This window comes from Carex rostrata, chromosome 6, assembly GCF_964058835.1.
Source record: "Carex rostrata chromosome 6, lpCarRost1.2, whole genome shotgun sequence".
Lineage (NCBI taxonomy): Eukaryota > Viridiplantae > Streptophyta > Magnoliopsida > Poales > Cyperaceae > Carex > Carex rostrata.
The window spans coordinates 13,319,327-13,338,239 of NC_135923.1; the positions used below are offsets into that span (position 1 = coordinate 13,319,327).

Genomic DNA, 18,913 nt, shown 5'->3' on the forward strand with positions numbered 1-18,913 from the left:
ATGAATTTTGAACTAACTCATCAAACTATCCTTGCATTACCAAACGAACATAAATTGCATATAAATTTATAGAATGGAATTAGAAGTTTAAAGTTATCTTTTATTAATAGTAATAAAACAAAATAAAATGAATACACGCATTCTATATTGTATTTGTCTATCTTTTTTTAAGCATAAGACGAGGATCATAATTACTTAACTCACGTCAATACATTTGAAACATGTGACATCTCATTCGGAAAATAACATTATAACCACTCTATCAAATGTCGTTCTTCCATGTCGCATTTTTTTTCCTTTTTTAATAAGAAAGCACTTTGTTTTTAATTTTCTTTTCCATAACATAAAAAAAAAAAAAAATGATTTTCGGAACTCTGCCTTATGCATGAGAAAGTGATGTTTAAGACTACTCATCCGCATTTATTTTTATCATTAACAACAAGATTTGCAACGAACTATGGCCTATGAGAGAGGAACGGACTTAGAATTTTTATCAGAGGAGACAAAAGAAATAGCAAATCGGATTCAAACCTATTAACTAATTAGATATTAAATAAATAAAAAACTCTAAATTTCTTCTATACCTAATAATCAATCTGAATCCAAAAAAATAGTTTAATTTTAACTCTAAATTTCACTCCAATTACATATCAAAATTTCACTCAAATTACATATCAAAATTTCGGAGAGAATCAAAAGTATCTCCAAAAAAGGACAAACTCCATTTGGGTTTGCCCTGCCTAGTGCCTACGAGGAAAGATTTGTACTCCATGACTTGGCACACCATTTCACACTCTGTTTCAGCAACAGAGGATCTTGCTTATTCTACTCCACAGGTCCATCCGCTCCTTTCTCCGTTGTCTCTATTCTCGCCTCAATAGTCAAACGATCGCACCAATCAACATCATGCTCTGCTTGCGCGCATTCCCCGGGAAATATAAAAAAAAATATAGTTGAAAAAAAGGTTGAAAGAGAATAATAGAAGCCACGGATGTATGTCACAGTGGTTTACATACACCCGGAGTTTTCACAGTGGTTTACACTTTACAGTCTAAATATCATTTTTGCCACAATGGAATTCGCCATCTGGTACTATTCAATTCGTTGCATATGACGTACTCTGCAGTCTCTGCTTAAGAATTATAGCAGAGACGTCCCCAGTAGATCAAATTTGTGAACGGCTCTTTGTTTTCTGCCATGTTACATTCAAGTCCTTGTAAAGTCTTCATATTACCTCAGAGACCGTGGTTGAGCGTTCAAAGTTCTTTCATAAAAATGGCCGGTCAAAGTTCTTTCATACAAGTTTGATGTCCTCTATCTAATTTACCAACACACGTTATTCATCTATCTTTGAATATTTAAGTTGAGCGTTCATTGATATATTATTATTTGAGTATTATTACATATTTACATGTTACTTTTAAGAAACTAATATTGAGAAAATTCATATCATAAATTCTTCAAAGATAAATTATTAAATGATGCTATAATTATCTAAATAATAAATAATCATGTTATATCTTCATATAAATAATAGTGTGACAATAATGTATATCTTAGCTATTTTATGTTAAGTTTGTGAGAGAATGAAAAAATAATAGTAACCTACAGACTGAGAGAACTATATCACCTTTTCTTATTTAATTAAAAAATTAAAGTCCAACAATATTTTTCCCATGAATTGACGGAGATAAAAATATATCATCTAAGGAAATATTTTTATTCCATTTATCTTTAACTCTATAATCTTTCAAACTATTACAATATGATAAATCTGTAGAAAGTAGAAACAAAGCAACAAAAACATTTTGGCTTCAGAAAATAAGATTCCAATTTTCACAAGGGTACATTAGCAAAAATAACTTGGGTTAAGTTAAACAAAGGAAAGGCTCCTTTATCCTTTCCATTCCCCCCCTTCCTTTTGTCAACTATTGTACTGTATTGACCATAGAACGTCTCTTCTCACCTTCTCCCATCCCAAGAGGGGCGGTTCCACGCCACTCGCCGCCGGCGAACTCTCGATGGAACATAATCCCCAACTTCATGGAGTCGTGATCATCTCTCTCCCTCCTTCCGATGACCCCTCCAAGGGTAAGACCATCACTGCTTTCACCCTCTCCGACGGGGACTCCTCCTTCACCCCACCACCGCCACCTACTATTTCCACACCCTCCGCTATCGTTCGATCCCCCTCTCCGCCTCGACCATCGCTTTTTTCCCCAGAGAAAGCGATATTTGCCCTCTTAGCTGCTGTTTTCATCGCGGCGTCAATGTACGGTTGCTTGTACTCTGAGTTGCCTTATCAGCTGTTGAGTGGATCCGTAAAAGAGGAGATGAAAAAGAACGAGACGAAGTCGTTTCTTCTCCAGTTGTATCCGAAACAGAGAGGAAGGACTTTGAGAGAGATGGGGGATGTAAAGCTGGCTCAGGAGAAAAAGGCAGTGACAGTACGGTCTGATTCGACTGGTTCGGTCAATTCCAGTACGGTTTTCCCGATTCAAGGCAATGTGTATCCAGACGGGTAAGTTGATTGATAAGTGGCAAGTAATTTGCTATCTTGTGGAAATTACCTTCAATATTCTGTTATTTTTGGAACAAGTTAAAAATAGCGCTGGTAATGACAGATCTGTTTCTCACCTTGATTTGACTTTGTTTTAGTTTAGTAAAAAAAAGGGGCTCGTTAAGAACAGATATTCTATCGTAACTAATCATGTATTGCATAAATTGGTTTTCTTTGTCCTTTTTAAGTTCGGCATATTAATATTACTTCCAAATGTAAGTAAGAAGTTTTATTATTTCAGGGCCTTCTTCAAAATACTGTGCTCTTCTGAGATGTTTTATCTTAAATAATAATAATAATAGCTGGTATTTGATACTTGACATAATAGATAATCTTTATTAAGAAATTATCTTTTTGATTACAAGCTTAGAACTTTATGTTCTTACTTTCATGAAGCTTCTTATAGTTTTCAAACAAATATTGACCAGAAACTGATGTGCTATTTTTCCCTTAAGAATACAGACAATACTATACATCTATATTTGTGGGGAATCCACCAAGACCTTACTATCTTGATGTTGATACTGGTAGCGATCTGACATGGATACAGTGTGACGCCCCTTGCACCAGTTGTGCCAAGGTAAACTTAATTGTTGCTACTGGTATTAACCAAATTCTACTTATTACACATTTCCAGAAGCGGATCTAGATGTATTGGAAGGGTGGCCAAGTCACCCCTATGATTTTAAAATTTTAATTATCTATATTGAAATTGAATTGAATTGAATTTTTTTTTAACTTTTTATATAGTCCAACCCCGGTCAATAAATATCAAATGTTTACTTGTAGTCTACTAGTGGTTAGAGCTTTATTTTGTAGTTGAGGGACTTGGGTTAAAATCTCACTCACCACATATTGTGCATTTTAATTTTAATTTGCAATTCCGCCCCTGCACATTTCTCAGGCTTTATATATTATAGAGCAGTAATCTCGTGATTTCATGTCACAATTTTCTTTTACCCAACAAATGGATGAATTCTTACTTTCTTCTTCTTCATTTTTACAGGGGCCACATTCATTGTATAAGCCAGCAAAAGGGAGGATAGTGCCACCTAGGGATTCTCTGTGCCAGGAGTTGCAAGGAAACCAGAACTACTGTGCCACATGTAGGCAATGTGACTATGAGGTCGAGTACGCCGATCGGAGCTCCTCTGTCGGTGTTTTGGCAAGAGACGAGATGCATCTCATGACTTCTGATGCTGAGAGGGAAAAACTAAGCTTTGTCTTTGGGTATGCTGAAGTTATTACTATGTTAAATCACAATACAGTTTATTTTGGAAACTTTGTTGAATATAACCACGGTCCATATTCATGAGCAACAATTCTACAATATTATAGTACTTGTAGATAAGATTTTCCGTTGTTTGTATTTCCTGGGCACATAACCTGTGCCAATATGGGCTTCTCGTGCAAATGACATTGTCATTATTTCTAATACTTAAACGTACCCTTGCCTTTATACACTTGATTATGGCATATTCCAAGTCACTATTCTTGACAGCCCCCTAATTTCATGGTTTCTCTCTGTTGGCTTGTCCCTCTAATGTGCTAGTTCGCCCTTCTTTCTTGAAATTCATATGTTGAAAAGGTTACTTATAAGTATAGAAAACAAAATAGTAAGATAGTGATTTGGATCCCAATTATCTAGGGACCTGAGGTGCCATGATTACCTCCTTGGAACCATAGTAACTGAAATTTTGTCAAAGTTGTTTTTGATATCTTTGGGAGTGAAATTCTCAAGTTTAATTGCAATATTGTTTCCTTTTCCTTTTTGTGAGCTCTGGTAGTATGTGTATACTTGTTATATATATGTTATGTATCTGGTCTGTGTCGTAACAAAAGGCTGATGATATCCTTGACCTTACGTAATGTTACTTTTAACTTTATGTTATCATCCCCATTCCACCGCATTTCCCATGAGTGATTATAGTTTGTTGCTTGTATTGTTATGTTTATAGATGTGCATACGACCAACGTGGGCAGCTTCTGGCCTCTCCTGCAAAAACTGATGGGATTTTGGGGCTCAGTGCTGCCAAAATTAGCCTCCCATCTCAGCTAGCCGATCAAGGGGTTATTTCCAATGTTATAGGCCACTGCATTACTAGTGAGGCGAGTGGCGGTGGGTATTTGTTCCTAGGTGACGACTATGTCCCAAGATGGGGCATCACATGGATCTCCACCCTTAACAGCCTTTCGTAAGCACGTGTTTTTATTTTTTACCTGATGATAAAACAATTCTCTACATATGGTACCAGCACATTTTTTTTCTTTTTGAAAAAGGGGTTATTTGTAAGTCCGGTTCTCCTCCTATTATGAAAACAAATTTTATAACAAGGTCCAAAAACAACCCGTAGCCCACAAACACCCAGGCACACCAGATGCATCAGCTAGTCCCTACTTCAGTACAACACTCAGCATGTGTGCACATGTACAAAACAAAACAGATACATTTTAATAGCAAAGGCACCAAAATAAGCATTTTCAACGGCAAAGGAGCTTAAATCTTTGCATGATATCTGTTTAGTTCCTTGTGAGGTCGTGGCTGACTATTCATTTTGTATTATACCTTTTTGCGATGTTTTATTCTTAAACTGCTTTCTTTCTTTTTACATTAGGAGTTTGTACCATACATCTGTTCATAACATGAGGTATGGTGATCAAGAACTCAGTTCCAGGGACCAAAGAAACAAGTTAATGCAAGTAATATTTGACAGCGGGAGCTCATACACTTATCTTCCAAATGATGCATACACCAAATTGGTATCCTTGGTCAGCTCCCTTTTGACTTTTTATCCTTCAATCCTCTGTTTTTAATTGTTACCTCCAAGGCATGCAGTTCACTTTTATTGAATTCCTTCCCTTTTTGAAATTTTATAGCTTAAATCTATCAGCAGTCTTGTGCAAGATGATTCAGATAAAACTCTGCCTTTGTGTTGGAAAACTGATTTTCCCATCAGGTAATTCTAGTGAACTATTCGATTATGTGCTCTGATCATAGAAACTACTAGGTTGAAATACCATGATCCATATTGTATAACCAAACTTGACATCCATGATAAAGTTTTTGCTTCTTTTCAGTTCTATCAGTGATGTGAAGAAGTACTTTAAGCCGGTGACTTTGCATTTTTCAAAACGCTGGTTATTTGTGCCAACAACATTTGTCATCCCTCCTGAAGGTTACCTAATCATAAGTGTAAGTCTCCTCTCCTATATAACTGCTTGAGTTGCAAAGAGAGAATAACTTCTTGTGCGCAAGCTTACAACAGTAAAAGGGGGAATGATAATCCAACACAAGTCTCTCTCTCTCTCTCTCATTTTTGAGGTCCCTCTTTGTGCAGGAGAAGGGCAATGTCTGCTTAGGGATGCTTAACGGGATGGAAATTCAACATGGCTCAACCATTATCCTTGGAGGTATGATAATTTAGCACATTAAAGATGTGTTTCACAGCCTTTATTGGAGTACTTTTTGGCAAATATTAAGATTCCATCCATCTTACTAATTTGTAGATGTTTCGCTACGTGGGAAGCTGGTAATATACGATAATGAACAAAATCGAATCGGATGGGTCCGATCAGACTGTGTCCGCCCACAAAAAACTAATGATTTCCCTTTTTTGTTCTGAGAAGACGAATGATCATGTTCTTCATATAATTGGTATATAATTGGGAAAGGTAACTACAGAAAAGACCATATTGTTAAAGGTTCGGTAGTATCAGTTTTGCAGTTTTGTAAATATATATATGTAATATGTGCATGTATAATTATTTCTAATTTAGACTATTTAACTGGTCATAAACATTTAGTATGATACATTAATTCGTTGTATTTGTGTAATCTCGGGAGATGTGGAAATAAGATTTATTGTATAATTTATGTTGCAAAAATATATATATATGAGGAGGGTTCAAATGCACCCAAATTTTTGTGCACCCAAATGCACCCTATCTTTCAAATCATTTTTCTCCGTTTTCAAAGTCCGAATAGTCAATCCGAACCGTTAGATGCAATATATATATTAAGATGTGCTTGGAGACCAAATTTTACATTTTTTGGAATTTTTTTACTATTTATTAAGCCACTTTGAAAATCACTGATTTTACATTTTCTGGACCATTGGATCAGCGATTTTTCAAAGTGGCTTAATAAATAGCAAAAAAATTCCAAAAAATGTAAAATTTGGTCTCCAAGCACATCTTAATATATATATCGCATCTAACGGTTCGGATTGACTATTCGGACTATGAAAATGGAGAAAAAGAATAGGGTGCATTTGGGTGCACAAAAATTTGGGTGCATTTGAACCCTCCTCTATATATATATATATATTGTATCAGATCAGCTTTGAAAATTGCTCTCAATGTACAGCTTCCTACCCTGAAATATGTAGTTCCAATCCTTTTCTCCAATAGCTTTGCTTTTATCAAAACTTGTTACAAAAGGATCACAAGTAATTTTGCAGACAGTTTTATCCACAAATAGGCAGAAAACATCATGAAATTATATCTTTAGAATCTTTTGGGTCAAATATGGCCTTTGAGCAAGATCTCTCTAATGTTTCATTGTCTACATCTCAAGGGTACACAATAAAAATTTACTAGCACACAATAATACATTACAACCACCTTATAAATTATGATCAAAATTGATTACAAAACAAGTATGCTTATATTTGTAATTTATATGGGCTCACCTGATCTCACCTTTAAAGAATTCAATTGCCAATCCCTAGACCTAAACAAGAGACTTCTCTGATTGCACTTGTTAGACCCAAATTAACACTTTTAATCGAGTGAGAGGAAGAGCATTAGAAACAGGGAAAAAAAATATGTACACCAACCTAAATATCATTTCTTCAGCCCAATTGCATGGCAAAATCTGGACCAGATCCCTTCTCTCTCCTCCCCGGGCTCAATCACAGGCTCCTTGAACTTAGCCTTCACGCTCAATTCATCAAAAGCATCAACTATGTTTTGCAGTCTTGCAACAAATTCAATCAGGAGGGAAGCAAAGGTTGCTAAGGACAGAGCACTGGCACTCTCATGTGTTTTCGACTCCTGTTCGCTAGGTATAGGATCAGCGGGGTGAAACGACCTTCGTCCCGGCCACATTGACAAACGAAATGTCATGTCCATTGTTGAAGATGAATCAAATCTGTAAAACAATCTCATTTTAATTGACCATAACTTTAAATCCAGCCACTCATTACAATAAATAGGATGTGGCTTACGAGGACAGCCTTGTACCAGTGTAAACAAGAAAAATAAAACTTATCATCTTATCATCATGTTTTGACTGATACTGTACCAACCTAAACCAAAGCATAATAATATCATACCAACCTAAAAGAAAGCATACACTACCGCGCCAGAAAAGAAAAATGCTGATACTGCCTATAGCATTGTCAGCTCAAAGAAAACAGTTTAGGAAGGAACACCAAACCAAACTAATGACATACCGACAGAGAAAATTATATCAAACTTACTGATACCATGCCGACATGAGAAAAACTGTACCAACAAAAACTAAAAATACAGGCACTGCACCTGCTATATGAAGTGGTCATCATAGATCCCTTGACAGATCTGAGTTCATGTAACGACTGTTCACGTAGTATGGGCTTGCTGCTGGCGATCACATCAGAGGTGGCATCCTTGGTTGCATCATTTCCCTGCTTGAATACTTGCCAGCTTTCAGCATTAACCAGGAGGTATGACTTCTGGTCAATCTTTTTTTGTAACTCTTCAGCTGCAGCATGGACCTCTGCTAGGATATCTATTGACGTTAGTTTGGTCATTGTCTTCACCTTGTCACCAAGCTCATGAAGCACCTTTGCGCCTGCAATTCCTACTCTCTGTAGCTCAGCACTGAATATTTGTCTATACTCCGGTGGTGCCTACAATAGCACAAGTGATTGAGACAAACAGGGGTAGGTCAAATGACATTATGGACCAGTGATTGAGACAAGCAGAAGCACGTAGCAGCACCATTGATCACTACTGGTAAACCTGCCTTGAATTAGCACAAGTGTGCAAATGCCGGTGATTCAGGGAATTCATAAAAGAATGGGTACAAACTGGTACAGTTGAATTACAGAAACACGAACCTGAATTTCTGACAGAATGCATCCATGCAATGCCATGACCGTGAAAGCACAGTGCCTCAGTGCACCACTCACTCTGATATAGCTCTTCCATGGATAATTCAGCATCTTGTACTTCCCATGAGGTGGCTCCCATTCAGCAAAACCTAACTGGCGCAAGTTTATTTAAAAGTTCTGATTAAACTAATCTGATTGAGATATGCTACAACTTCAACAAAATTAAATTATATTAGTTTAGATAATTGCAGCAGACCAGACTGTCCTCTTGGGATGTTGACTGGACGGCTGACCGGTAACCGCTGTACAAATTATCTTCATGTGCTTGATATAATAAAATCTTAGACGGGATTCTCTCGTACTCCATGCAACTCAAATATCCATTCACACACCCTGAAACATAGGCGTGCACACATTCTTTTATATTGTTGTTATTGATTTCACTGTGTTTCTGATATATATATATATATATATATAGAGAGAGAGAGAGAGAGAGAGAGAGTTACCTTCCAATGACTTGGCAACCCCCATAAAATTCTTCACAACCAAGTTATGCAAATCCTCACCGGCCCATATGGGGTAAATTAAGATATTTACACTGAGCCCAACAGCTGCACCAATGACAATGAGTAAAAAACGGCTGGCTGCAGTTGCAACAAATTCATTTGTCCTGTAACCCGAGACCATCACATAGCAGAATGTGATCAGGAAAACTCGAAACCCATATTCGTATGCCTTCATTGTTGGATATAACTTCAAGTATGTTGCCACAGACCCTACAAATCAAAATATTGAGATGACAAAAAGATATCAAGAAGGATAATGCAAGTTACCAAATATTCTCAGCATCTCTGAACTTAGCCACCTTCACATTGGTAGATACAATATTACCATGACTGGATACAACTCAAGGTTGAGACCAAGGTTAGCTTAACTTGGATAATTTTATGTAATTTTTGGATTAGGGTTATTGTTACTGGGCAGAATGGCAACCTGTTGTAGCTTATGCAGATACCTTTTAGCTATTAAGCAATATGCAAACAATCGGAGTAAATGTTAGGTAATTACCAGCAACAAAAATACTGATAACAAGAAAAGCCTCTTGAAGCTTTCCTGTCAGTGTAGACAATTCAGCACAGCCAAGAGCAAGCCCTCCAGCCAACAATGTACCTATACCTCTATTCAATCCTTTACTAAATGTTGCACCTGTCAGGAATGGCAGTGTTAGTATTTTGGTACCGCGTGTTGTAATGGTACCAAACCTCATGGGGATATTACAGTGCTGCAGTAAGCAGGCTCCGTTTAAATTTATTTGACCTGTTCTTTTATGTCATGCATTTCATGCTTAAGCTTAGGTCATATAATTCCAAAATAGAAGTAGGTATATATAATCACCTCAAAAAAAAAGATTCTTATTTTAATTTAAGTAATAAAAATATACAGACAATCTTATTGTCAATAACTAATCACATGTTGGTCAGCATGCTAGAATATTCCATCTTATAGGAACTTTGTGAGCATTCTTTTAAGAAATAACTTTAACGGTTCTTTCCTAAAAGGATTTGACAGATTCAGAAAAAAACTACACAGATTAAATACAAGAATGTTTGTGAAAAGTCAGCTTGTCAATATACAATTTGTTGGCTATAATATAATATTGGGAGATAGCCTAGTAAATTGTCACACTTATTTTCTTCACGTGCCACGTCTCCAATGGATACCTAAATAAGTAAGACGAAAGTCTTACAGGAAAGTATTGGAAATTTAAAACCAAAATAATAAGCACCGGACTCGAACAGAAATTGATAGTTCATTGTTCTTCAAGCGATCACTCAATAATAATTCAACAAATCTTATATGATTTATACTAAACAATCTGAACTATACTAAATTTGTGAATTGCGCTTTGATTGGTCTACCCTCCAAAATTTGTCAAAACAAAGAGAAGAGAAAGGAAATTAACTTTAACCAACGAACTCACCGATACTAAATTCAAAAACCACGATCACTGTTAAAATAGCCCAGACATAGTGCTTTCCCAGATCCTCTCTAAAGAAAGGATGATCGTCGACAAACACAAACAGGGAAACAATGGCCAGAGCGAGCCCCGCTTTTGCGGCGAAGACTGCCTTGCGAGGGTCCGATCGACCGAACACCCACAAGGCCACGGCTCTCCCGTACAGCCATGGACCGAGATCAGAGATCCATTTGACAGACCGCTGGAGGAATCCCCGGCGCGGGGGCTCATCTTCGAACCAATCGTGTCCGTTAAGACTGGGGAGGAGGCGCTCTCGGCTCTGGTAGTTGAACACCGAGTGTAGCGAGCCTAGTACTGGAGTTGGGCCCGTTGGTTGCGTCGCCATTTTTTTTTTTCGAGAGGAGCAAGCGAAAGAAGGAGCGACAGAAAGGGAGGGAGATAACCAGAAGAGGTTGGTTTTGAGAACTATTATTGTGATTTTGACTATGACAGAGAGAGAATCGATAGGAAGAAAGATAAAAGTCTACAATGGAAGCGGCATGCCACGTAAGATAAACACCCTCGAGAGGAAGAAGATATATGGGGTCAGTTATATCAAAGATGGTAATTTCGAGAATTGAAACCCGGTTCATGCAATAAATGCTCGGTACAAAGCAATATTCGACAGTAATATACTTTCCACGTGAAAAAAAAAAAAATTATTCAGACATTTTTTTTCAAGTAAATAGTAAAATCTAGTTTAAAATTTTTATTTTTTACATTCATTCTTATTCTAAAATCTAGATCAAAATTTTTATTTTTTACATTCATTCTTATTCTCTACTGAGCTGTCGAACAGTCCTTAATTTAAAAATTATTTAAAAAACAAACCTTTATTACTGTCCAATCTCCTGACAAGTATCCTATAAAATATTCACTTCATTTTACAATTTGAGATTAACTTCCAGCTGCTTTGAGATTAGAGCTAGGGTAGGAGACAGTATTAGTGGGCTTTGAGATTCGTTCCAAGTTAAAAAGAACGGTTCAGATCCAATAATCGTAAAAGATTCTCTATTAGAGTATCGGGAGGATCTGAATTCCCCAATCTCCATAGTTTCTTTTTTATTTTTATATTATTTCCGAAATTCGTACCTTTAAAGATTCCTATTATACTTTCAATAATTAAATTACCTGTTGTCTGCATCTGCATTCTAAATTCTAATCTCTAGTACTAACACCTTGTTTGGATGGAGAGTAGAGGAAGGAAGCGAATGGAAAGAAAAAAAAACTTTATGTACAATCGTGTTTGGTTGACAAAATTATTTCGGAGATAAAGGGTACAGGAGGTGAAAGATTTAACATTGTATCTTTTGTAATTAATAGAATCGGGTTCCTCCCAATTTAGAATGTAATGGATGGAAATAAATTTTATTGTAAATATTTAAAAAATAATAATACAAATGTTCAACTTTATATCTTACCAATATAATTCCCATACAAGTTTTTCATCACAAACTTACAACAACCACCAAATTTCTTATTAACTTTCTAAATTTTAATCAACCAAACAAGAAATAAGACATAAATGAAAGTTAAATTTATTTTCTTCCATTAATCATTCAAACACGAAAATATTAAAGACGAGTAGATTACAGTTTGATTTGTTTATTTATTTAAAAAAAAATAGAAAGTTATAACAAAATTTATGCTTGGTTCTTGGGATTAGGAAAACTCAGAGCATGTTTATCTCAATTGCTTTATTTATTGCATATGATGATGTATGATGATGTAACTATGAAAGCATTTGATTATTATAAATTTATAATGTACGAAGAAACATGGATGGTAATTGCAAAAACTATTTTTTTGCCAGATCAACAATTTAAAAAATTATCTTCTTAGACAATGTCGAGAAATTTATCTCTCTATTCATCCCAAATTTAAGTTTGTGAGACTTACATATTTCAACATATTTTATTTTTCTAATTTAATTGGCAATTCCAAATGCTAATGTGCTAAATTTTGCGATCCATATTGTTTTTGTCACATTAGTATTTCAACTGGTTCACAGTTGAGATGCATATGAAGCTTGCTTATAGGGCATGTTGCAAGAATGTTAAATAAAATATTGGTACAAAACTTAAAGTCTCACAGAATAAAATTGAAATTAATTACCAAGATAAAGATAATTTGACATTGTTGCAGGAATATTCGCTCAAAGTTGATAATAGAAGAAGCTGCTCGTCTAAAATAATTTGAGATTTTTCTATATGTATCATGCCGGGTGAGGTTTTTCTAAAATAATTTGAATGTTACAATAAATCCTGTCAGTCGAATGAATAAATTATAGAAATGCCACCTCTTGAGTCTTGATCTACCTCCGCATTACAGATTTACAGCCATCCACAAGAAATGCTTTCGGTCGGTCAGTAATCGCCATATTCTCATCTCATGTGATTCACGCGTCCATTCGAGGGGTGGGGTCCAAGCCCTCTCCACCGACCAGCTGCCCCACCTTCAATAAATACTTTATTCGAAAACATCAGCAACGAGATTGAAGAGTAATAATGGAGACGAAGATCCCCTTTGCCTAACTACTTTTTTAAAACAAATAAACCGATTTTTTTAAAAATACCCAAAACAAAAAATAAATAATTTAAAATGCCCAGGATTTGGACAAAATTTTAAAAATGCCCAAACCGCCGAAAAATGGGGCGGTCCGGAATTAAAATTCCTAACCGCCGAAAAATGGGGCGGTCCGGGCCTATATATTCATTCCTCATGCTCTTTCTCTCTCCTCACAATTCATTTTCTCAAATTCTCACTCTCTCTCCTCCCACCCGAATTTCTCCTCTCTTCTTCTCTCTTCTCCCAATTTGCAAGTAAGTCCATATATTTTTTTAAAATTTCATTTGTAGTATAAAAAAATTGTAGATTAGTCCAATTATGTTAGTAAGGTACCAAAATTAGTGTTATTTTTTTTTAGTTAGTTGAGTTAGTGCTAATTAGTTGTAATTAGGATTAATTAATTACGGTACCAATTTAGTGGTAATTAGTGTCAATGTACGTACCAAAATATTTATAATTAGTGATAATTATGGTACCAAAGTTAGTTTTAATTTTATTTTGGATTATTTAGTCCAAAATTTGATCATAATTAGTGCTAATTAGTTATAATTAGGGTTAATTAATTACGGTACCAATTTAGTAGTAATTAGTGTCAATGTAGGTACCAAAATATTTATATTTAGTCCAAAATTTGATCGCAATTAGTGCTAATTAGTTATAATTAGGGTTAATTAATTGAAGTACCGAATTTAATGGTAATTAGTGTCAATGTAGGTACCAAAATATTTATAATTAGTGATGATCCTATTTTGCCCAAATAACAATTTTTTTCATATTAACATAATTTAATCAATTGTAGCATGTCTAATTTTTTTCCAAACGTAGGATGGCTAGGGGACGGCCTAGGAGACCACCACCACCCGACCATACTGATGATCCCATTTCCGTGGACAGCACGGAGCATTTTAGTCCATTATTATGGATACCTCATAGTGAGCATCGAGTCTCACTGGCATCCCGAGAGGTACTTGATTACTTTTTCCTTTCTTTTTTGAAAGTTTAAATTTTTGCTAATTGCTCATTTTTTTAGGTTTTTATGTTGTTTTCTTTTTTTTTCAACACAGAGTCAGGACCTCCTAGAATGTAAGAATCGGGCATACGGCATGCAGTACTACTCTCTGATGGACCCGTATCTACGAAATTTGGGGTTGTACCATTTGGTCGATATTTTGGAGACGGAGAGCAAGGCTACTAATGCATCCCTTATCCAGGCACTAGTGGAGCGATGGCGCCCCGAGACGCACACGTTCCACTTCCAGTCTGGAGAGATGACAGTGACTCTCCAGGATGTGAGTGTCCTTTGGGGTTTGCCCATCCAGGGCGTGCCCGTCGGTGGCATATCAGACTCCACTGATGATAACACGATTAATACCACCCTCGCAGAGCTGTTGGGAGCGGAGCCAGCTATACGTGATAATGGCGGGAAGTCGAGGTTTCATGTGAAGAAGACGGCACTGCGAGCTCTATTCGCCAATCGAGGTCTGCATTGGGGATCCACAGAGCAGGACATTGAGAGGTACTCATATAAACCATTATATATATTTATTTTGTACTATATTTCATACTAAAAAATGAGGTGCTCCGTAATTTCGACATTATAGATACACACGGGCTTTCGTGATGGATCTATTTGGTTCTGTCATGTTCGCTGATTCGAGCGGTGATTCCATCCCGATTATGTATCTGGAGCTGTTGCGAGACCTTGGGACGTCAAGAAGGTACAACTGGGGTGGGGCTGTCCTAGCACATCTTTACTCCAACTTGTGCCGTGCTTGCAAAGTCAGTATGTTATTGCTGTGTTATTTTAATTATTTAACTTGTCATGTAATTATTTTCTTATTTTAATTATTTAACTTTTTCCTGACGGCTAATATTTTTCAAAATACAGCCTAAAAGTAAGCAGATTGGAGTACGTATTACCTGGACCACTACAACAGAGCAGCGAGCATGAGTGAGAACTTGTGGCAGATGTCGGAGGTTGGTGAGATGCAGTTGCAGGGGCCTCCCCTACTGCGATATCAGGCTTGGTACTTGCGGGTCGGCATGGCATCTGTGTATCTTGAGGGAGATTACGGCGATTATCTTCGCGCGAAGATCTTCGAGGATGATGGTTATACCCCTACAGGCCGAAAAGTTGCTCGCGATGTAAGTAATGCACCTCAAACAATTCATTTTTTCCCTAATGTATTTTTTTCGTCTAACTTTAGTTTTATTTTTTTTAGCTACTACTGGCAATTAAAGGTGCCGGGCATTCAATCGTTTGTCTTGGAAGGCGTGGCTATAGGGCTTTTGGGCACACGATGTTGAACTTGGTTGCCCCTTGCATTGAGGGCCATGGCCATGAGGCCAAGCTAGTCACGATGCTCAGAGACGCCGGAGAGGACATCGATTGGCGCAGAGTACAGAGGGATGAGCCCGATGAGCCCGCTGTTCATGCTAGTCAGATGCCACCGGAGCCCACATCCCAGCCAAAGTGGGACTACCATCGTTGGATGTTGAGCATGTCCGGTTGGCACGCTTTCTGGGATGAGCATGGACGTGCAGTTCTTCCCCAGGTATGGCATTTTATATTTTATGTCAAATTAGTTACACTTTTCTCCTTCGGTAAAGTAAGTTAGGTAAAATTTATTAAATTATTGGTATCTTTGCAGGGTCCTACCTACATGCCGACACCGGCTGAGCACCAGGCTGGGTCTCCAGAGATCCAGCCGATGCGGGAGTCTCCGGAGATCCACCCTATGCAGGATGAGAGCTTGACTTTCAGCCTTGCAGATTTTGTTCGAGACTATCAGTTCGACACAGCCGCCTCCCCGACACCGCGTCAGCCGTATCCGGAGAGGTCTCATGATTGAGAGGCCTCTGGTAGCGGGACTCAGCCTGACTATGGTTCCCAGCTTGCGGCATCCTTGTTCGATACCCCCCCCGCCACCGCCAGCTACCCACACCGCCGATGATCCATGGGGTACAGCACTCATGATGAGCAGAGAGGCTGAGCCCATGGAGGAGATCACACCAACTCGTGTGGCGCAGGAAGGAGAAGTACAGTGGAATAATTGGCATCAGGCTCGGGTTTTCACCAGAGAGAACAGGGGCCAACCAGCTAACCGATATACACCTTCGCAGTATCGTTGAGCACTTAGTTTTTTTGTTTTATTTTTAGTTAGTTTTATTATGTTTTAGAGCTCGTGGGTTTTTTTTATAGTTGTATTATGTAGTGTTTTATATTTTATTATGTTTTATGTTTGTGTTTTTAGTTAGCTTATTATGTTTTATATTTTAGTTAGCTTATTATGTTTTATATTTTAGTTAGCTTATTATGGTTAGCTTATTATGTTTTATGTTTTATTATGTTTTAGTTTTAGTTTTGGGCTAAACTATGTTTTATGATAGTATTCGTACAATAAAAAAAATATTAAACAATTTTGAAAAAAAAACACTAAAACAATAAGAACACAAAAATACTTCAAAAATAACACTAAAATAAAATAGTACAACAACAAAAATAAGAACAAAAAAACACTAATAAAAATAACCACAAAGTTAAACCCCGGAAGAAAAATTTATCGGTTGGGGCTATTTTTGCGAGCTTATATCTCACGTTTTGTTCAGAGATTCTAAATAAAACTTGGCAGTGCTGTTCTAGGATGTTGATACTGTATGTCGGTAAATTTTCATGATTTTTGGAGATGTTTTTCTAAGAAAACAAGAGGTGCAAAGTTAGACCCTGGAAGAAACATTCATCTGTTGGGGCTATTTTTGCGAGTTTATATCTCACGTTTTGTTCAGAAATTCTGCATGAAACTTGGCAGTGCTGTTCTAGGATGTCGAGATTATATGTCGGTAAATTTTCATGATTTTTGGAGATTTTTACCAAGGAAACCAGAAGTGCAAAGTTGGACCCCGGATGAAACATTAATCAGTTGGGGCTATTTTTACGAGCTTATATTTCATGTTTTGTTCAGAGATTCTACATGAAACTTGGCAGTGCTGTTCTAGGATGTCAAGACTACATGTCGGTACATTTTCATGATTTTTCAAGCTGTTTTGCTAAGAAAATCAGAGGTACATTTTATTGCAAAAAATCTGAATATATAAAACAATTTGATTTGCAAAAAAAAAAAAAAAAAAAAAAAAATTCGGACCGCCCCATTTTTCGGCGGTTTGGGCATTTTTAAAATTTTGTCCAAATCCTGGGCATTTTAAATTATTTATTTTTTGTTTTGGGTATTTTTAAAAAAATCGGCAAATAAAAGAATCATAGATCTTAGCATTCAATTTCCTAAGAGTATGTCATTATTGTCATAATTGTCATTACCTCTCTCCAACGGAAACAAATCTACTGAAATCCCCTAGGATTTCAAGAATCTGAATTTCTCATTTCAACTGTCTATATGTTTCAAGAGTAGAACTAGGGTGCTCTTAAGCTTATCAAAGTTTTGGTGAGCTTAATTCTAAAACTCATCAAATCGATTTCAAACGACGAATCTGAACCGTTGAAACCCACCTATCTTACGTGTGATGCATCTACATGTGAAATTTTTAAACATCCGAATTAATTCAGTATAGAGTCAAGCGGTCAAAAACGTTCAAAAAATGAATGCACTAAAATTAATTTATTAACCTTCTAATTTTGACTGCTTGACTTTATACTAAATTAATTCAAATGTTTAAAAATTTCACATGTAGTTGCATCATGCGTAAAATAGGTGGGTTTCAACGGTTCGGATTCGTCGTTTGAAATCGATTTGATGAGTTTTAGAGTTAAGCTCACCAAAACTTTGGTGAGCTTAAGAGCACCCTAGTTCTACTCATGTTTCAATATATATTTTGAGATTTATGCATAAAAACTTTTTGCTTTGAGATTCGTGTATACAAAATTTAGACGGCTAAAGTTAGTATTTCAGGGTCCTTGAAATCCTTTTGGAATTTCAGCAGATTTGATTCCCTCTCCAACTGTCCAACAACTAATTTTCTATGTTGCATTAAAAAGAAAAAAAAATACTAATATGAGAATCTTCATATTTATAAAAAATAACCCATCAAAGTTTTCAAATTCTGTCCTTTTTATATTAAGAGACGTTGTGGTATGAAAATTTATGGTATTCTGATGAAACGATAAGTTTAATGTCATAAATTTAATTTTTTTTTAATGCTACGATAAAAAAAAAATCGGCACCAACAAACAAAGAGTTAACAAATCGAAGAAATCTTGGACGAAACCCTATATCTATTATGTAAAAATTCTAAAAAAAATACCAATTAACCTAATTTCTCAACATAAAGTTTAATCAACAAGTTCTTCTCTTTTGTACATTTCACTTTGTGCAAAATTAAATTAGTACATGCAAAACTACCTAGCATGTAAGGCTTTTAATGAACTGAGTTTGAGCGAGTTGTGATATGCTTGTACTCGGTTCATTAAATTAATGAGCGAGTCAACTTGATTTAAGAAGACAATACTGAGTTCACAACTCAACTCGTATTTAACTCGTTATCAACTCGAGTTGACTCGTAACTCATTAAGACTTAAGACCAATTGATGTTTGAATTTTAAGCAAACAATATAGACTATAAACGGATGGAATCTCAAAAATGCAAATTGAAAGCATACTGCCGATAGCCCAATGGACAAATAAAGAAACGAACGCAGATCATATGAAATTCAAGATC

General features: G+C 36.3%; 3 protein-coding genes across 4 annotated transcripts; 2 read left to right on the plus strand and 1 right to left on the minus strand.

Moving 5' to 3' along the window:
• The first annotated feature begins 1,888 nt into the window (after positions 1 to 1,888).
• LOC144555126 (Eukaryotic aspartyl protease family protein) lies at positions 1,889 to 6,445 on the plus strand. Of its 2 annotated transcripts, none has more exons than XM_078303356.1 (9): positions 1,889 to 2,521; positions 3,023 to 3,140; positions 3,567 to 3,790; positions 4,519 to 4,755; positions 5,176 to 5,329; positions 5,438 to 5,517; positions 5,639 to 5,753; positions 5,899 to 5,971; positions 6,068 to 6,445. In XM_078303356.1, exons 1-9 carry the CDS (start codon positions 2,022 to 2,024, stop codon positions 6,181 to 6,183), a joined length of 1,617 nt encoding a protein of 538 aa, XP_078159482.1. In that variant the 5' UTR covers positions 1,889 to 2,021; the 3' UTR covers positions 6,184 to 6,445. The 2 variants fall into 2 exon arrangements, with proteins under 2 accessions (XP_078159482.1, XP_078159483.1); XM_078303357.1 differs by having other exon boundaries at positions 1,914 to 2,521; positions 5,179 to 5,329.
• A 629-nt stretch (positions 6,446 to 7,074) lies between these two features.
• LOC144555127 (aluminum-activated malate transporter 9-like) lies at positions 7,075 to 11,085 on the minus strand. Its single transcript, XM_078303358.1, has 7 exons — positions 10,640 to 11,085; positions 9,727 to 9,864; positions 9,165 to 9,434; positions 8,915 to 9,051; positions 8,665 to 8,811; positions 8,105 to 8,454; positions 7,075 to 7,712 (listed from the first exon to the last, which is right to left on the minus strand). The coding sequence occupies exons 1-7, from the start codon at positions 11,019 to 11,021 to the stop codon at positions 7,406 to 7,408; spliced, it is 1,731 nt and encodes a 576-aa protein (XP_078159484.1). The 5' UTR covers positions 11,022 to 11,085; the 3' UTR covers positions 7,075 to 7,405.
• A 2,984-nt stretch (positions 11,086 to 14,069) lies between these two features.
• On the plus strand, positions 14,070 to 15,194 carry LOC144555644 (protein MAINTENANCE OF MERISTEMS-like). Its single transcript, XM_078304044.1, has 4 exons — positions 14,070 to 14,207; positions 14,308 to 14,759; positions 14,845 to 15,022; positions 15,132 to 15,194. Exons 1-4 carry the CDS (start codon positions 14,070 to 14,072, stop codon positions 15,192 to 15,194), a joined length of 831 nt encoding a protein of 276 aa, XP_078160170.1.
• Positions 15,195 to 18,913: the final 3,719 nt, after the last annotated feature.